Source organism: Labrus mixtus, chromosome 17, assembly GCF_963584025.1.
Source record: "Labrus mixtus chromosome 17, fLabMix1.1, whole genome shotgun sequence".
Lineage (NCBI taxonomy): Eukaryota > Metazoa > Chordata > Actinopteri > Labriformes > Labridae > Labrus > Labrus mixtus.
In genome coordinates this window covers 3,015,462-3,035,482 of record NC_083628.1, presented here as the reverse complement: position 1 = coordinate 3,035,482, position 20,021 = coordinate 3,015,462, and the positions used below count along the sequence as shown (strand labels likewise).

Sequence of the window (20,021 nt, the reverse complement as noted above, 5' to 3'; positions counted from 1 at the left end):
CGGTGCTTCAAATATTTACACGCTCAACAGCCAGTGCCCTGAATACACATGATGTTCTGGGGAAATGTGCAATGAATCTGTTATAAAAGACCGCATGTGGAAGTGGAAGAGAACACAGCACAGAATTGTGAGAACTCCTGATTCAGACATTCAGGGTTTTAAAAAAAAAAAACCTCTCCTGTTTCAATTTATCATCTTGAAACACAAATAACGCTTCGCTCCATAATTATCCTAAATCTCATTACTGGATGTAGCTGATGGCTTTTAATTCAATCAGAACTTATAGCTTGGTGATGTCTAACGGGTCTCCATACTTAGACTGCTAGAAAACAAAATATTCTCAATGAATTTATGGCTTTTTTTTAAACCAGGCAGACATATGATGAATGATTAAATCAGTCGAGTAAAAGCTTTATGGTTTAAAAAAACATCCACATTTTGTCACTCTCTGTGTTTACAAGTCTCAGAGCGCCCCTCATACATGTGTGTGAAGTTTCTTGTTTTAAATCCACTCTGATCCTGTATTTGATCATGTCTATAAACCCCTCTATTTCAGCCCTGCTCAGAACAGGCTGGTTCTGTGTCTGTACCTTTAAATATGTAAATGAGCTGTGTCTGACCACGCCCCCTCTCTTTGGAAGGGCTTTGGGTGTACTCTGTGCTTTCTCGCTCCATGTCCTATTGTTTACGGTGAGAAGGCAGACTCAGAGGGTCAGAACAAACACCTAGCTGTGGGAGTGTCACCCACCTGGGGGAGGGGCTACTGCCCTTTGTGATGTCATGAAGGGAAAACCTCCAAACGGCCTGTTTGAGCACACATTTTCTGAAAAGTGGAGCAGGGAAAAGACGGAGAGGATGGACTTTTCTCATCATTGTGGGGTTTGTAGACAGACTAGAGACACATATTAGTTTTATTTTGAGAGACCATTAACTGCCTGAAAAGTTTGAGAAGATGCAAAGTTCCTCCCCCCATTTGGAACATTAGAGATCATGACTTGTCATGTCTTCAGTCTGGTCTTAAAAAAGCCCAAAGAAGGGGGACACTTCATACTGAGAGGAAGATTATTCCAGATCTTCAGGGAAGCTACAGAAAATGCACGATCACCCTTTCCCTCCAGACACGTCCGAGGAACATCCCGGAGCAGCTGGTCTGATGACCTGAGAGTTCTGTTTGGGGGAGGGGGGAAGGGGGGGGGGGGTTACCTTCGAGATGTCGAGGTGCTGCTCGTGGCACTGCACAGCGTTGGTGAAGTCTCCCAGCGCGGTGTACACGGCGCCCATGTTCCCCAGCTGGCGGGCCTCAGACAGCTGACACTGTCGCTGTCGAGCCAGCAGCACACACTGCTTGTGACTCGCCAACGCGTTGGGGTAGTCGCCGATCGCCGTGTACACATGACCCAGACTGCTGAGAGCGTCAGACGCCGCCTGGAAATTACACAAACACACACACACACACACACACACACACACACACACACACACACACACACACACACACACACCTTTAGTTTAGTACCTGGAGCTCAGCAGAGACGATCAAACACAAACTCTTGATTAGACACACGAGATAAATGAGAAGCGCTCGCTCCAGTCCTGCTCTGGCTTTAGTCGTTTCAAACCAGCAGGACTCATTTGCAGCACTAATCTTCAGGTTATTGGTATTGATCTGCGTTCAATCAGCGGCGTCGTGGGAAATATTCGTCAGGAAGTCAGTTTCAAATTAAGCAGAAAAATGGAGACAAAAGCACCACGGTCCGTATTGACATGTTGCCCATTTATCTCTTTGTGCTGCTGAGTCTCTGAAGATGAGAACAAATAGATTTGTAATCACACTTTTCTGAGACACGACTCCACTGCTTAAAGATATTTAGAGACGTGTTGCACACATAGATATCACAGCCGTATAGGCTACCACAAAGCTCACAACAATCAAACTGTGTATCATTCGATAGACAGATTATTTGATATATTGTACAGCAAGACAAATTCTACAATTCTGCTCAACACATCTTAAATCTGCACACACAGTAAAATGCATCTATCAACAAACCCCGTCCTGATGTTTAGAAACTCCCTGCTGAATGATATCAGGCAGTCACACCTTGGGGTTCAGCAGTGGAACATGCAGACTCATAAATGACAAAATGTGAAGTTGACCTTTTCAAAGAATAAGACAGAGACCCCTTAATGAATTTTTTGCGAGTTTAAAAAAAACCTGACTTATGAAATATTAAACAGGATGATATTAGCATGTTTGTTAGTCATTAAATTCCCTACACACTCTTGTGTTTCTCTCTGATTCAGACGAGTGTGTCATTCTGCAGAAACGTTGGAGCGAGTCTCCAGGTTGTGGACGTTTCTGTGAATCTTCATGCAAATAAAACAAGACAAATAAAACTGCAGATAAAGGTCATAAACTCCCAGTGCTGAAGAAGTGTTAGGATCCTTCATCTTTGAAAAAGTTCTGATGTCTTAAAGGGACAGTTGGGGAACTTGAGGAACTTGTCACTACATACTGTATGTATTAGCCACAAGAGATGTCGGTCAGCGCGGCGCCTTTACGGAGAGAGCGGCTGGAGTGCAGGAACAGAAGCCCTGAAGTATATTTGGAGGAATTTGGAGGTTTTATCTACAGGCCTTTGAAGATCCAGCAAATGTGTTTTCACCATTTATGTTGATATGTGAAAATCAAATTTTGACGACCTCTCATTTTATTTCAGGTAATTTTAATTTAATTAATTATTAGCAAAGATTCTAGGCATTCTTGGGCCCTGGTGGCCTAATGGTTGGTGTGTGCGCCCCATTTACCGAGGCTATAGTCCTCAAAGCGAGCAACCGACCTTAGTTGCTCAAGGTTTCAATCCGACCTGTGGCTCCTTTCTTGCATGTCTCTCTCTTTCCCTGACTTCGGACTCTATCCACTGTCCCATCTCTACAATAAAATGCATAAAAAGCCCTTGTTTCTGAAATATGCTCTAGAAATAAACGTGCCTTGCCTTGCCTTACTTTGCCCCATTAAAAACTCTCTAGTTAGAGAGGAACTGATCGTCTGCTCTGCTGATACTTCGGCTCAAATACCTGTGGACTGAAAAAAAAAAACAAGTACAGAAACTCCCTCTGTTAAATCAGGGACTTAAAATGCTAAAAAATGTCACTGAACAGCTAAAGTGACCTTTAGTGAAATTTCCCTCCTCTAATTAACACCCAGAAACCCTGCACCTTTCATTCCTCTTCGTGTGTGTGTGTGTGTGTGTGTGTGTGTGTGTGTGTGTGTGTGTGTGTGTGTGTGTGTGTGTGTGTGTGTGTGTGTTGTGTGTTGTGTGTGTTGTCGAAGGTAGACTGAGCTCATCCCCTGAAATCCCAATTCCCACTGAAGTGATGAGTGCAAACACATAAAATCCAGTTGACACATCTCAGAGGCAGGAGAGGGAGATTTAATAAATGACGAGAAGGCGTCTTGTGTGTGTGTGTGTGTGTACAGTCGACCGGCCAGACGAAATGTTTGATTTCCCTCAAGGACACAATGTTTCCCCTCGCACGCCAGAAAACACACCAAAAAAAATCCAATCATGTTGTGTCTGGGACTGTGAGCTGCTGCTGCGCTACGTGTGTGTGTGTGTGTGTGTGTGTGCTTATTTCTGTTATATGAAAGAGATGGAGGGACTGACAACCCTTCTGATTCTGAAATAAAATCAAAGCAAGTCAATATGCAACCCCGTCATTATGTCGTATTTTTATATAAGCTGCAGGAAATCTCATTAGGAGGGTGAAAAGAGGCGATACCTGGTAGGAGGTAAGAGACGGATCTCGAAATCTAATGAATGAAAATAGAAGAGGAGGGATGAATATAGACAGAGGGAGATTAACAGTGGCAGTGCATCTTCTGCTCCATAAACCAGCCTGCAAAGAGGACGCAGGAGGTTTTAAAAAGGGGACGCTCGATCACCCCCCCACACAAAAACAAAACGAGCTTTTAACCCTCAGCGTGGGACAGAAGAAGAAGAAGGAGAAGAAGAAGAAGGAGAAGTGTGCTCTGCTGTTTGTGTCAAGAGGGAAATGAAATATCTGAGTTCACTTGATGGTTAATGGTTGGTCTGATTGAGCAAACTCAATCTGTCCGAACGTGCAGAAATTACAAAGACACACAAAGTTCAGATTGATTTGGAGCCTTCACTGAACCTCTACCTCGACTGAAATGTGAGGTACAACGCTCAACTTTTATGACCCGAATTAAACTTGCATCCTAATGCTGCTTCAAATTGCTATCCTATATTTTTCTCTAAAAGAAGAATGAGCGACATGATACACATAAATAAATCATAAATCAAGTCTGTCCTGTGTAAATGTGTCTCTGAGTCATGACTGTCTACCATGAGGGAGAAGCTCGAGTCCCGCTGGCTGTGTTGTTGTTTACATGGACGGGACGGCCGGCTCCTCCCCTTCTGTATAAAAGCTGTTTTAGTCAAGAACTAGAGAGAAGAAGAAGAAGAACATACTCACTGATTATTTGGATGTCAAGTAGGTTTTTTAGATCATTCTGTGTCAATTTATGTGCAATGTGAAGCCAAGAGCTAACTAAAGAGCGCTAACATTAACATGCTAACACAACAGTGCAGGACACAGGCGATTGCAGCTCGAGCAAAGGACAATTTTGTACGCCGCTTGTGTTTAACGGTGCTTCATTATGATGTGTTCCATTTGATTAGTCCTTTTTGCAAAAGCAAGGGGAGGGGGGTTGGAGGTGTGTCGTAGGAGGAGAGCAGCAGTTTGTTTTGGTTTAATACTGCTGCTCAAGGGCGACATCTACTGGACCCTTTGTGGAAACGGCCAGGTGGTCAGCCGGATCAGCCACGCCCTCAAATATGATGAACTCTTATCCTTCATAAAATCTAAACGAATGAGTTAAATAACATTTGCACAGTTGACATTTTAATACAGGGTGTTTATGGGACTTCCAGGTCTTTTGGAACCTGCCTCTAGTGGACACTCATGGAACTGCAGTTTTCTGCATTTTCTATATTTTTGGAGGATGCTGCTTTGTTTTCTGTTTTGCATTTTTTTTTTAAATCATTCCCAATAATAATGTTTCATTATATGATAAAGATTATTCAACATTTCTACATTTCCAGAAATAAAAATGGAATAAAAAATGGAATTAGAAGGACAAAGATGAAGGAAAGTTTGCGTGAAGGAGAAGAGAAATGCAAACAAATGAAGGCAGAAGAAGGAGAGTTATATGTGGCTTATGATAACAAGCTACTTGTTTAACCTCAGAGGGAAAAACTCCAAACACTATTCCAAACTTAACCTCATTATTAGTTGCACAAGTTTCTTAAGTTATTATAAAAATAATAAAAATAAATGTGTTTCCATCAATAACATTTTCTACAAGCAGCAACTCTGATTGATTGAAGTTTTCTACAGTAGGGTTGAGCTACTTTTACTGAAAGAAACCGTAAGAAACTTTAACTTTGTGCTAGTTTATCTTATAAGAAAAGGGAAACAACTCTAAAAACCTAAAAATTGTGTAATTGGATTGGAAAATCTTTATCGTCCCAGAGGGGCATACAGGCACTACACATGATACAAAGAGCACAAAGACTTAAATACACATGTATGAAACATAACTCCCATGGATGTCATCATGATGGACTTTAAACTGGCAGACCTCATTTCACTTCAAGACTTTAGCTTTATCTTAAAATACCAAAAAAAAACGGGAGACTGAAGTGTTTCTGAATTGTAATCTGTGATCACGACTCTGCACTTTATCTGCTCTTAACCTAATGTTTGTAAAATGTTTCTTAATCATGTCATATTTATCATGACGTGTGCTGCTGCTGCCCTCTTGGCCAGGTCACAATTATGAAAAGAGCTCTTGATGTCAATGGGTTAATTACCTGGTGAAATAAAAAAAATACAAATAAAATGGATGAGTGAGATAAGAGACTCAAAGACAAACAGTCCATGATGTTTTATTTGTTTTACTGTTAACTTTAGCCAATCTTTGTCTCGGTTGTTTCTCTTGTCTCTGTTCATTGGATGATTGCTGCACTGTTGTTTTATTTTTCATGCTTTTTTTAAAAGGATTTTAATTGTTGTGTATTTGACTGTTGGGATTTTTCTTTTTTTCTGTAAAGCACTTTGTGATGTTGGTTTGTGCTTTCTAAATAAACTTTATTATTATTATTATATTATTATTATTTTAGTGCCCACAGCTTTTTTTTTAAACCCATCTACTGATTGGACACATGACCTCAGGTATCTGATTGGTTTTGCCCTCCTAACAGAAGTGAACCTCCTTCCTGTCGGCAGACGTCTAAACTCTGCATGCAGCGAGGGCTGAGGGTCTTACGATGCTGCTTCCATTAGATGTAGCCTAAAGGTTTGTTTTATTGGCAAAATGCAAAGAATTAAAAATACTGTGATACATATTTCTGCTTGTTAGAGGACTTTAAAGTGTAAAAAGATGATGATTGTAAATGATGGAACACCTGTTGAGTTTTGTTAAACACTATTGCAAACTAGGTGTGGTGTTTTCTTTTCTGTGTCCGTCCCTGTAGGCTGCACATCATCTCTCTGCACGTTGTGTGTTTGTTTGGAAGCTCGCTGTCTGGAAACACTCACACACACACACACACACACACACACACACACACACACACACACACACACAGACACACAGAGACAGAGAGACGCAAACAAACAATTGTTTGTAACATTGCAAGGCAAACACACGGTGGGAGATATGGATTTGTGTTGATGTCCATGTTTCAGTCGCCTGCAGGATGCTCACCTGCGGAGGAGAAGCTCAATAATCGTCTGTCAACAACCCAGACAGACGACTGTGTGTGTGTGTGTGTGTGTGTGTGTGTGTGTGTGTGTGGTGCGTTGACTGCTCCAAGTCAAACACGGAAAACAGATGAAGAAGAAACTCTTCCGTCTGGTTTCGATCCTGAGCTACGGGGTGAACAGGATTCATGACAAACTAGACGGTGTGTGTGTGTGTGTGTGTGTGTGTGTGTGTGTGTGTGTGTGACAAACAAGGTGAAAAAACACATCCACACACCAGATTCATGTTAATCTCTCACTGATTTTCAGGGAGAAACAGGAAGTGGTTACGGATCACAAACTGACGTCAAACAGTGCAAAGGAACGGTCAATGTGTGATGTCATAAGGTCAATGTGTGATGTCATGAGGTCAATGTGTGATGTCATAAGGTCAATGTGTGATGTCATGAGGTCAATGTGTGATGTCATGAGGTCAATGTGTGATGTCATAAGGTCAATATGTGATGTCATAAGGTCAATGTGTGATGTCATAAGGTCAATGTGTGATGTCATGAGGTCAATGTGTGATGTCATCAGGTCAATGTGTGATGTCATCAGGTGGACTCGTCAGCTGAGCTGTCTGAGAGTTTGTTGAAGTGAAATGAGACGTTCAAAGACGCAGCAGTGTCCTTCTTTTACATCACTGTGACTACAGGGAGACACTGAGGACGGTGAGCAAGAAGGGACAAACTTGGTCTTAATTGATGACAGCTCTAGTTTGAAGTATTTCCTTAATTGTTTCAGTTTTCAGTTTTGGAGGTTTGCCTGGTTTCCCCCTTATCGTGTGTATCCTGTTTTCACACAAACTCATTTTTACATTTTTTCCTGTCCTCTGACCACATTGAGCAACCTGTCATCCACCTTTCCTCCCCGTGTTCTCAGTAACATTAAACCGTATAGTGATGTCATTTACTTTCTGTGCAAACCCAAAAAAACTAAAGCAAACGTGAAACTATCGACACGTTACACGAGAGAAATCAATCGATGAACAGTCTGAGTCGAACATTATGGATTAACACACAAAATGTGGAGTTGATTATTTTTCTTGTAAAATATTAAAGAAACAATAAAAATATTCTACGAGACGCGCCACGGGCACAGAATCACCAGATTAAAGAAAATATTAAATCCATTGAGACGTAATTGGATCTGCCATGACACCGTGCGGTTTATTTACAGCGTGTCGATGCTGGCACACACACACACACACACACACACACACACACACACACACACACACACACACACACACACACACACACACACACACACACACAAGCTGACAGCTCTACTTTGTGTCTGGAGACATAAAGGGGCCAAAGAATAATCTGCAGCAGCGATCTAATTAAAGACACTTTTCACAACTGTCCAAAGAGTTTGAGAAGAAAGACGCTGAGTTTAGTTTCTCCCCCGAGGCGACCAAAAAGAAAAACTGTTTTCAGATCATTCACAGAGACGGAGGGAGCGGTTAGAGAGGATCACTGAGAGGATCCAAACGAGCTGTGATCATCTGGAGGAACCCTGATGTCACTGCTTTATGTTTTTATTTTCTTTGAGTGTTTTTAATTTTCTATCAGGCAGCATCAGAGATTATTATAAAGTGGGTAAATCCTGCAAATTTACAAGACAAACCAATGTGCAAGTGGAAATAAATACGTTTTGTTAACGACTTAAAAATACCTCAATATTAATAATAATAAAGTGTTGATTGTATGTACTGTATGTATAACTGTGGTGTTGATTGTATTCCCTCAGTGCCACTGCTTACATCAGATTATATTACCCAGCATGCAGTATGAGGTTCATTATCCTGGCAGGTGTGATCAAAAGTAAAGGAAGTAGAATGAACGTCATCTCTCAGCTCTGTTAATTATAAACTGTGTGAATTTTCTGTGTGAAGTTTGTGGTCTGTGTTACGTGCAGCCCTTGTTCTCGCTCTCCTTTTCTGGTCTCCCTCCTCCCCTCTACCTGTCATACACCTGAGAGCAATGTTGCGCTCAGGGAGGAGGCGGAGGAGGAGGAGGAGGGGCGTTTAGAGGAGCCGGGGGTTGGGAGAGACGGGGCACATTCTGGTGAGAGGTGCTCGTTTCTTTTGTCGTTTAAATGTTCCCCGTTGCTTCCTCCCTGTTTGTTTAAATGTTCCCCCCATGCATGTCCAGATTCCTGGGTTTTGTTATTTTAGTTTGAGCTGGAGACCCCGGTAGTCCTATTCTCGATTGTTTGAGTTTCAGTAGATTAGGTTGTTATTAGGTCGTTTATTAGGTTTCTTAAATTATAATATTTCCTGAGGGGGGGTGGAGCTTATTTAGATAAAGCTTGGGGTTTAAAACTCGACATCATCATCATCATCATCATCATCAACCTTTATTTAAGTTCTCGGAGAGATCATTGAGGGCGACCCCTCATTTACAATGATGCCGAGAAAACAAACATAAATGATGAACAACGAGAAATGAGATAAATATTGAATATATTGTGTGGCGCCCCCCTTTTTTGCATGTTTTGGTCTCCTATTTCTGAGCCGCCTTTGGTTAACTTTACGGTACGTTAAGGAGGCCGTAACAGTCTGTTGAAGTGTGAAATGTTTTTAAAAAATGGTACGAGCTGCCGTTCACACACTCACACTCCAGAAGGTAGGAGCTGCTTCCTCTCATTGGACGCTTTTTAAAGAGGATGTTGAATGATGTGGAGGCGGACACATCTGGCTGTAGGTGTTCTCCCTGATGTGTTTGTGGGAGATCTTGACTGAAAAATGTGCTTCTTAAATTTGTTATTTGTGTCTTTTAATGTCTGATGTATTGTTTTAGATTTGTATGTGTGGCTGCTCGTTGTTTGTGTGACACGCTCTAAATTGTGCTGCTGTGTTTCTCGGCCAGGACACTCTTAAAAAAAGAGAGTTTTCATCTCAATGAGTGTCTTTCCTGGTTAAATTCAGGTTCTTTCAATTTTGTTTTTAAATGACATCATCACATTGAATGACTTCTCGAAGCATCCCCAACTGAGATCGACTTCCAGCGCCCCTGTTCCAATCCAAGACGAAGCCTTTGTTATTCTTTATATGCTCTTTTAAAAGGATGCAGAAATCGTTCACTGAGCTCATGCTTCATCGTCTTTCCCCCCGAAAAGAGCAAGATGACAAAGAGAAACATTGGTCGAAACATTGGCTATTACATTTTTGTGGCATTAAGTAAGTGTGGAAAATGAAGACAATAAAAATGCTTTCTTCCCAAAACTGGACTGTGATTTAAAAAAATCACTTGGAGGGGATTTATGCAGAAACCCAACATGTGACCACTTGGATCTGGATCTTTTGACGCTATACTTCTTATGTACATTATTTTAGGAAAATGCAGGAATTCTTTAGCTACTGTATATTTCATGTGCATGTATGTCAAACATGCTAACTTGTAAAACAAAAAATTAAAATAGTGGAACTCTGCTCTAAAAAAAAAAACAAGTACCAAGCAGCACACATCATGCAAACGTACCTCTCTGTCCTTGAGCTTCATAGCTAGCACCAGCTGGTTTCTGTGATTGGCCAGAGCTTCTCTGTAACTTCCTTTGGAGAAGAGGGCGGAGCCAAGGTTCCCGTGAGCCCTGCATTCACCTGACTGATCACCTGTGGGCGAGACATTCATTACCACTGTGTCACGTCGTCATTGCTGTTCGCTCTCTTTCTCCTCCTTCCCCTTACCTAAAGTCTTGGTCACCTCCAGGTCCTGCTGCATGTACGCCATACTCTTCTCGGTGTTTCCCAGGGACCAGTAGGCGGAGCTTAGGGCGGAGAAGACGGATCCGCGCAGCTTTAGGGAACACGTGCCGATCTTAAGTCCCGCCTCCAGCACGACGACGGAGGCGCCGTGGAAACTGTGAGTCAGCAGCTCCTGGCCGATGACGGAGACGACCACGAATGGGCTTTTATCCAGCTTCATCTTCTGGAGCTGCTGGTAGGTCGGCTCGAGAGAGTCTGATGAGAGGAAGGATGGCATCAAACAAATCACTTGAGAATCGAGCTTTAAAGACAAATCTTATTTTTTTTTAGGCATGAAGACTTTGAAACAGTAACTTTGAGTCCACGGGGTTAAAAAAATAAAGATATAAAAAAACAGACATAAAGCCTCAAGCAGTGAGCTCTACATGTGTCTGTGGATGAATCGTGCTCTCTCTAGACAGAGCCTAGGATGAACTTAAGATGTGGATTTACTCTCTTTTTCAAAGTGAAGCCAATTAGGAAGTGGATTAAACCAGCATTCTTTCAAATCACCAGCAGGGGGCGACTTGATAATCATAATAATAATAACTAGCCTCCTTCACACTTGATTTATTATCGGGTCTCAATCTGTAGTCCTGTGTCTTCTTCAGTGCGGCACGTTGTTCATTCTGTTAATCATGTCTTCATTCAGAGAACAAGAGACAATCCAGCAGGGTATGATTTAAAGATTTGATTACAAGTCGTTACCACGGCAACACGAGGAAGGGATTTGTTCAGAGCTCTGTTGGGCCTAAAGACACTTTGAGGAGTCGACTTTAATTTGCATTCGGTTTATTTTGCTTGTAAGTCAGTGTTGCAAGTTCATTTTTCATCGGCGGTGGGGGGGGGGGTAGGAGAAGCAAAGAGAACTCCCATGATTCCCCGCCAGCCTCAGCGTCATCTTTTGTTATTGTTTTGATTGAGAGCCCCCTGGTGGCAGAATCTACATACTGCATCTTTAAATCATTGGAAAATTTAGGAGATCGTCATTTTAAGAGCACGTCTTCTATGTTCTGAGAGATTGACTCAAATTTAAGCTAAATTATTTATCTATTTTGTTGAATTCAAGTCAACAAAAATACTCTCAGCTGTTGGAAATAAATGTATCAGCTGTCTTCCACTGGATTGGACCGAGCAGCGACACAATAATGTGCATAACATTTAGCAAAAGATTGAATTTCGCCTTTTGAATTGTTCATTTTGAGGCTTAGCTAGTGCAAACATTTTCACATTTATAAACTAAACACTAAATATAAGAAACATCTCCAGCTGCAGTATATGTATGCAGATTTTGCAGATGCAGATTTTGCAGATGCGTGCAGATTTTTGAGATTATATCAAACTAATTAAATTTTTTATATATTTAGAGATAGTTAATGCATGATTTTCTGTGCAAGAGTGAAATTATGGCATCATGGCACAAAATCTACTTGTCCGGGGGAAAAAAAACTGCTGAGTGTGCATTATTATAATGAACAGTTCTGCTTAGATTACCACAGTTAAGAGGTGATAGTTATATTCAGATTGCTGTTAAAAAAGCTCAGTTTGCAGGAGAACAGAGAGTGAAGAGCCGTGCAGCTTCATCAGCTCTGACACATTCAGTTCGTTGTGAAAGCCTCAGAAGACGGCAGCCAAACTCGAGTGTGAAATACATCCCAACGTCGCCTGCAGACGTCAAACTGAGCTTATATAGACTCTGGGTGTGTGCCAGGTTTGTAGCATTAAAGTGTGTCTCATAGGCAGCTGATACATGTGTTCTCGGATATTTCATATTTTTTGAGCAGGCAGCAGTGATCAGAAAGGGAAAAGAGAGGGGGGAGAGGGTGACTTAAATCCACAGAAATAAAACAAGTTGACTCGTGTTGATCTTATGTGTCATTTCAAGGTCGCAGCCGACAGTTATGGGTTTCATTTTTTAGCTACATTAGCTCTATATGAATACCAATTACATTTCAACACTTTGATCAAAAACTGAAATATCGGAGTCAGCAGAATCTGCAGAGTCAGCTCTTTCATGAACACCTATACTCACTTTAAGCAACAATATGTAACTTTTCCATCTTAAAATAGTAGTTTTCAAAGTCGAAACAGGCAGAATAGCATCTCTCCCATGTCCCACAGAGCGCCCTCATCACCTGCTTATGTGCACGTTTGGCAGGCCGTGGTTCTCTAGCGTTTACAGCGCTACCCAGTCAGCCTGTCTCGCTTCTGTTTGATTCAACGGCTGAGGCTAAGAGACCAACGAGGACGCTGACGGATGAGGCTAAGAAGACAAAAAGAGAGAGAGCGACCGAGCAAGATGCAGAGTGAGCATCCATCACTTAAGATTGCGTAACTGTCTGTGTCATCGTCGTGTCATTTTTAGCATCTTTTACCGGGTGCAGAAAGTCATCTAACCCTAAAAATAAATCCATCTTGCTGGATTCAAGCTGCTTATCTACTGGATCAAAACGTCACACATTCCTTCCTTTTAAAGTATTTGTCTTGCAAACACTGCAGAAACCTTTATCTGCTTGCTGTAAGGCGAATTATCACACTTTTTAAGTCACTTATCCATGAAAATAAAAACTCTTCTCATGAACACTGACCCCGATACAGTCCTTTTGTATTTCACCACAGTATCTGGGTTAAAATGTCCTCTTTTTTTTTTCTTTTCGATTCAGTCCCTTGTTGATGGTCTGTGTGTGATTTGTGTGACAGAAGGCCACGGATCTGAAATTAAACGGCTCCTTACCGCCGTCTGACCCTCCGCTGTGCTGCTGTCACATCCTGCTGACTTACAACCTGTCACATCTTACGGTGAATAAAAACCCAGCCGCCCCAAGTCTGGACCAGAGAGTCTCACAGCTAGAGGGTTAAATCCATACATTTCCCAGGCAAGTCTTTCTAGTTAATCAAACACCGAGCCATGATTGTTAAGTAAGTATAGTATATTAAAGTGAAAGAACATGGACTATCTATCATATCATAATATTTTGGTGAGTGGAGTGATATTTTGGGACAAATATGAAAACTCGCCCTTGGTTGGAACACACAAGCAGAGCAGAGCAGGGACAGAAGAAAGAAGTGCACATAACTTTCTGAATTCCAAACGTCTAAATAAAGTATTTTGGAGTGGCAGGGGGCTGCAAGTGGTAAGTGCCGTTTCCTCACCGGTGTGACCCCGCCTCTGGCCGAATGACAGCTAGGCTCCACCCCCCCGCCACCCCAACAGGAAAAGCAGGAATAGACATTTGATGGAGGCTCGAGTTGGGAACAATAGTATTCCTTGTTTCCAGGTTGTACTGGAAGCTGTGGAAGGTGCACAACCACAAATAAAGGAGGGAAAGTGTTGCAGAAGTGAATCACTATTCATTCAGTTTCTCTTTTTCAAGGTTAGATAAAATGTCCTCGCTCATACCAAAGTTAAAATTCCAGAATTATTTTTCTTCCGTTTGCTTTCACACACACCTTAAACGCCCCCCATCATGCTGAGCTTCAGTTTGTGCAAAATGAGAAGAACTCCAGCTGCTGTCGTCTTCACCGACAACCACTCTGTATTTTGAAAGTGATTTGTGATGTTAAAAAACATCTAACACACGTCATCCAGAAGAAGTTGCTCGACTGCCTCTACTTTTGCCAACTTTGCCCGTCTGACGCCCTGCAGCAAACAAACCCATAAAAAAGACATCAACAGGCTCAACAGGAGACAGCTAACCCAGAGGGGGCCGGCCTCGTCCATGCTGTTAATGTGGCCTTCTCCTCGCTCCAACATGTCGCCCTTTCCCTCCTGCCTACTTAAGCATGAAGCATGAAGACTCCTGGTAACACCTGATACGTGGCTTCTTCACTTTGAGGCGTGATCGCTTTGAAGCTTACAGGAGATTTGATTTTGGGGAGGGTTGCCGCCCCCCCCTGGACAGCAGAGAGACCTCCCACTGAGCGGCAGATCTGCAGAGTGAGGCTCTGCAGTAGCTTAGTTAGGACTCTGATACATACTGTATATGACAGAGCTGCTGCCATCGATCAAGAGATGCTCCTGATTAATATCAAAAACTGACGACTGCTGTTTCCCCCGAACAGAGTCTGCTACACGTTAAAATCACAGTAAATCAGAGGCTTAGGCTTAGTCCTCTGAGAGTGGGCAGCCCAGGTTCAAATCTGACCCGTGGCCCTTTTGCGCACTTAACCCCAATCTCTCTCTCTCTCTCTCTCTCTCCGGTTTCTGACTCTATCCACTGTCCTGTCTCCAGAATAAATCTAAATAGAATTAGGTTAAGGAGTTCATTGGGGTTCTTTTCTCGAAATCTTCCAATTTATGTTGTTGGGGCGGCAGTAGCTCAGTGTGTAAGGACTTGGGATGGGAATCAGAGGGTCGTCGGTTCAAGTCCTGGCACACTCCATCATGTCTGGAAAATGGTCTGGTAGCTGGAGAGGTGCCTGAGCATTGCCGAAGTGCCCTTGAGCAAGGCACCGAACCCCAAAACTGCTCTGGAGCGCTCGCTGTGGGGCAGCCCCCCCTCACTCTGAGACCTCTTCATTAATGTCCATAGGATCCTGTTTGTGCATGTGTGTATTTCAGCCTATGTATGTGTGTGTGCTCATGTTCATTAAACAGAGTGTAAAACCCAATTTCCCCTTGAGGGATGAATAAAGTATAAATTATTATTATCGTTATCTCAGAATAAGTCTAAGGAAGAGCTCAAAACATCACTTGTTTTCCACTTATTTTCTCCCTATGTTTCATGTATAAGAAACAAAAAGCAGTGTTCATTAGGTCAGTTAGCACTAACGCCTTTTTGCTCAATCCGCCCCACCTGCATCGACACATTCTACCTCAAAGCGCAATATATTGTGAATACTCAACGAGCTAAGCCCTCCGGTGTAAAAAAAACAAAAAAAAAAACAGATGCATAAAATTCCACGTGCATAGACTTCCTCTGCAGCCTGCCAAGTAGACGTCTATTCCCAAGAAGCCGTATTGCTCTCATTCCGATACAGCTGAAGGGCAGAAAACATAATCCAGTGCCAGCTCCAGCCTGCAAACCATTCCTGATTATATGCACTCTTCCTTCATCTTGTAATGCTGTTTAGACCTGCACATTAAAGTGTAGTGTGTGAACTGTGGGGAGGATAGATCAATGACACACAAGAATCCACCTTTAAATATTTAATCAGGAGCTCCACAAGGAGCTAATTCATGCTAATAAACACGGTAGCAAGAAATAACCCAGGAGATTCACTATGTCTCCAGATTCCTGAATATGGAAAAGATATCAGAATCAGGAGTTGGATTATTAGTACATGTAATGAGATCTCTTGTCTCTGGACCAAAACAGATTTGTCTTCAGAAAAATAGTGATTGTTGCTAAACCAACTTCATACCTGACAGGTCTGCACATTAATCAGACATCTGATTGGCTCTCATTCAGAACACAGTACGGGGGCGTGAAGTAACGGTTTGTGAAGAGGGCTCAGCTCCAGCTCTCAGCCTGTCGTTAGTTTCACTGAAAGTTAGGGTGAGACAGCATTTCCAGCATGGAGGCCGCCATCGATGGGACTCCAGCACCCCCTGCATCAAAGTCTTTATATGTGATTCTTCACACTTAAATATAATATAAATCAAGTATATCCTCTGAAAATAACTCTGTGAGTCATGACTGTCTACAATGGGTGTTACACCCGAGTCCCACTGTCTGTGATGTTTTCAGAGTTTTCAGAGTCCTATCTTCACTTTGTTTACATCGCCCGGCAGGCCGGCTGACTCCTCCCCTCGTGTATAAAAGTTGTTTAATTGAGGGACTAGAGAAAAGAAGAATAACATACTGTACTCACTGCTTAACTGTGTTTCTAGATCACGCTCATTTCAGGTAAATTTACATGCAGTGTGAAGATACGGGCATAATAAAGATCGCTAGCATTAGCATGCTAACACAACGATGCAGCGCGAGTTGTTTTGGTTTCATGCTGGTGCTCAAGGGCGACATCTGCTGGATCAAAAAAAAATATAAAGCCTTTAAGAGATGAGTGACTCGGGCTTCATCCATTAATATTTACAGTCTAGGATAGTAAGAGAGGGAGGACCGAAGATGGTTAAGCGCTGGAGGGGCAGGATTAAGCTAAGGAACTCAGGTGCATCATTGAGCCCTCCATTTAGCCCCGCCCCCCCCAAGAAAATCTGAATCTAAAAGTGATGACAAACTTTCTTATTGGCTAAATCTATAATTCAGTCAAACATAGTTCTCAGTCTTTTCACATGCAGCTCTCTGCAGTGTGTTTAGAGACGACTTCACAGACTTTTAGATGTAGACAGCTGAGCATGTGAGACATGTTCTTCAACATGTGGAAACTGATGATGACTTATACTAATCCCCCTGAATCTACAGAGTTCCCTTTTTCCATTGTCTTTGAACGTCTTTTCTTCTCTTTCTATTTCATCTGACTTGCTTGTTTTATTTATCGTCTCTGTGTCATTTTCTCAGTTTCTCTTTTCTCTTATCTCCGTCTTTGTCGCATCAAACATGAATCCATTTCTTTGTGAGATCTCAATCACCAGAGGCAGCTTCTTTTTTTTTTTTTTTTGACTTTTTCAGATCTCAGTCCCAGGAGGAGCTTTTCTGAATAAAACAGAATAAAAATGTAAGTTTTAACTCGACAGTTTTCCCCAAGCTGCTACGTCTCACGCTCCTTCAACTTTCCAAACACAAAGTTTCTGCAGAGGACACAAACAGCTGTTGTTTTTTGTTTGCGTGCATCTTCTCCTTGTTTTTATACAACGTGTGGAGAGAAACGATGGAAGAAAAGGAGGAAGACAAAGACTGAACTCCGCGAACATACCTCTGAGGGGCGACTTCATGGCGGCCTCCACCATGCCGACCAGCAGCTGGAGACTCTTGGGGTCCTGGGCCAGGCCGGAGGCGAAGGCTGCGAGGGCGTCGGCATGACGACCCAGGTACTGCAGAGCAACACCCTGACGGAAGTAGGCCTGCAAGGAGACAACAGTTTACCATTAAGTGTTGAAGGATTTCATTGAGGAATCTTGTCCTTTGATTTGAGGTTTGAGGAAAACAAGCATTTGCAAAGTTGCAGTCCATGAAACCCTCAATCAGACTAACATCAGAAAACTCTTGACTTTTATTTAAACTCTTTAAACAGAAAGCATGTGCAGTAAAAAAACAAAAACAAACATATTGCTTCTCAGGTTTCCATTTGGATTTAAAGGAGCAATCGGTAAGCTATCTACTGAATTCAATCATACCCATGTATAGCTGGCTAAACACTGAAGCTTCAGTGTCCTCGCCATGGCAACCTGCTTATCACACATTGTGACAGTTTGACTTTGAGATGTGATGATCCTTTAATATTTTGTTTTAGGGGTGCCAGCCAGGTCTCTCTCTTGGCATTTAAGATAAGTCGGTTGTTTTTTGGTTGTTTTAAGTTTTAGTTGAGTTTTTTTGGGGGATTATTTGAACACAAGGTTTATACACAAACGTGTACGCCCTTACATTAAATAACAAAACCCCACAAATAAAAACTCCACAACCAATGCAATTCAAAGCAAAAATAGTCTTATATTAATGAACCACAATATAAACTCAAACGCTCAACCCACAATCAAAAAAATAACAAATACTCAACATCCCACAATCCCTCAGTCCTCACAAAGTAAAAAAAATAAACAGTCCAACTCAAAATTCCACTTCGGGGTTTTTAAATCTGTTTCAACAAAAAAGTGAGGAAAAGATCTTCATTTCAGTTCATGAAAACAAACAAAATAATGATGACATGTGCGTACTCCACCGCCCGGGTATCTCGACATTCTGTGGGAAACACTGAACCATGATCAGATTGTCTTGGCCTGACGTACTTTATCGCTAACTTTGTGCTAGCAGAGTCCCCCTGAAGGTTGCTGGAAACTCCCCGTGGCAATATCATCGAATCAGATGAATGCTGATGGGTCCTGAGGTCAATAAAGGAATCTCTACAATTTTGTCATCGGAAGTTTAACCAATGTTGGCGGCATAAACTCCAGAAATTGAGCCAAGACACCATTTGGGTTGTTCAAGTTGGAACCTTCCCTTTACTGGTATGTCGTCCAATTAGCACAACCACACCTTGGGAAGGCCGGACGCCGAGATCAAAATATATAAATGGGTGATATTATTGAGCACAAGCCTCATACATTCTTAACCACTTCCTCTGAATAAAGAGAATTTTATTTAGGTCAAACGGGTTAGAAACACCCCAGAGGTGTTCACATAACGGAAATAATTAAAAACCCCCCATTGTGCTTGAGTGTGAGTCCAACCTGCAGAGCACTGATACAGCAAGTAGTTTACACACACTGTTTCTATCTCGTGCACACACTTCATTAGGAACCCCTCGTGCATTTCACAGCAGCATTACAGACAATGAATCATGACACCAAATTCATGAGGAGGCGACGACCAAAAACTCTTCTTCCCCTCTCGCCGTTGTCCAGACTCTAACTTAATTGTGCCGTCTACCTCTCTCCCTTCCCATTCGCCGGTGCCGTGATTCTCTCTCTCTCATTTATCATCCTGCCCTCCCCTCCTCCCACTTAAACATAATCTGTCATGACACTGAATGAATGAAGACAAAGGGAGGAGGAATTCGATTACATGGCAGCTCCTGTCCCGCCTGCCACTTCTTGCAACCCGCGCCGTCTTTTGTCCTGTCCTCGTCTTCAGACGGGCTTCATTGGAACGAATGGAGCCCGGAGGTCACGTCTAATCTAATGCATTAAGCCGTTAGTCTCATGCGCTGGTGTTGGGAGCAGAATGTGAAACAGGCCGTGGTGTCATTTGAACTGTTAATTAACACAAAGTGGGATAAATGGTCGGTAATTACAGCTGCAATAATATCCCTTAAAACACTCATCACAAATGAGTCTAAGAGCAGGAGCAGCCACCATGATAATATGGTTATCTGTATTTGCCCTTACACTATGGGTGACCGTCCATCCATTGAGTCCCCACAAATATCTATAAACCCCTCATATGTCCTGGGTTGGAACAATCACTGTCCTGGTTCTAACCAAACCAAACAATACACCGTGCTTTGTCTGTATAAATGTCAATCAATGTCGTAGCCGTGGCTGTTTTACATTTTTAACCAATAGAAAAACATCACAAATGCAAGACGAGCCAAAGTTCAACACTGATTTGTCTGCACGTGTTTGTGGGTTTATTATTTATTTTAATTTTTTATTAGTCAATTTATTGAACATGTTAAGAAAATACAAACACAAAATAAAAAGGAAAAAAAACAAAACAAAAAAACAAACTAGATCCTCAGGATCCATAGCAACAAATAAATAACTCAAATAATAAAGTTCATGTTCAAACGGGTTAGGAAGAAGTTCAAAACTTCTCTGGTCCTACCCCTTCTTATTTTTGTGCATTATTCACAGAAAATTAAAAATGTTTTCATCAATCAG

The 20,021-nt window shown here is 42.1% G+C and overlaps 1 protein-coding gene across 1 annotated transcript in view; it reads right to left on the bottom strand.

The window, feature by feature from the left end:
• Positions 1-20,021, bottom strand: part of ttc28 (tetratricopeptide repeat domain 28) — a 126,458-nt gene that overhangs the window by 41,000 nt on the left and 65,437 nt on the right. Inside the window, exons 3-6 of the mRNA XM_061060740.1 lie at positions 17,399-17,546; positions 10,526-10,798; positions 10,320-10,450; positions 1,204-1,425 (exon numbers count right to left, since the gene is read on the bottom strand). Coding sequence (XP_060916723.1) covers positions 1,204-1,425; positions 10,320-10,450; positions 10,526-10,798; positions 17,399-17,546 — 774 coding nt within the window. The remainder of the gene's footprint in view (positions 1-1,203; positions 1,426-10,319; positions 10,451-10,525; positions 10,799-17,398; positions 17,547-20,021) is intronic.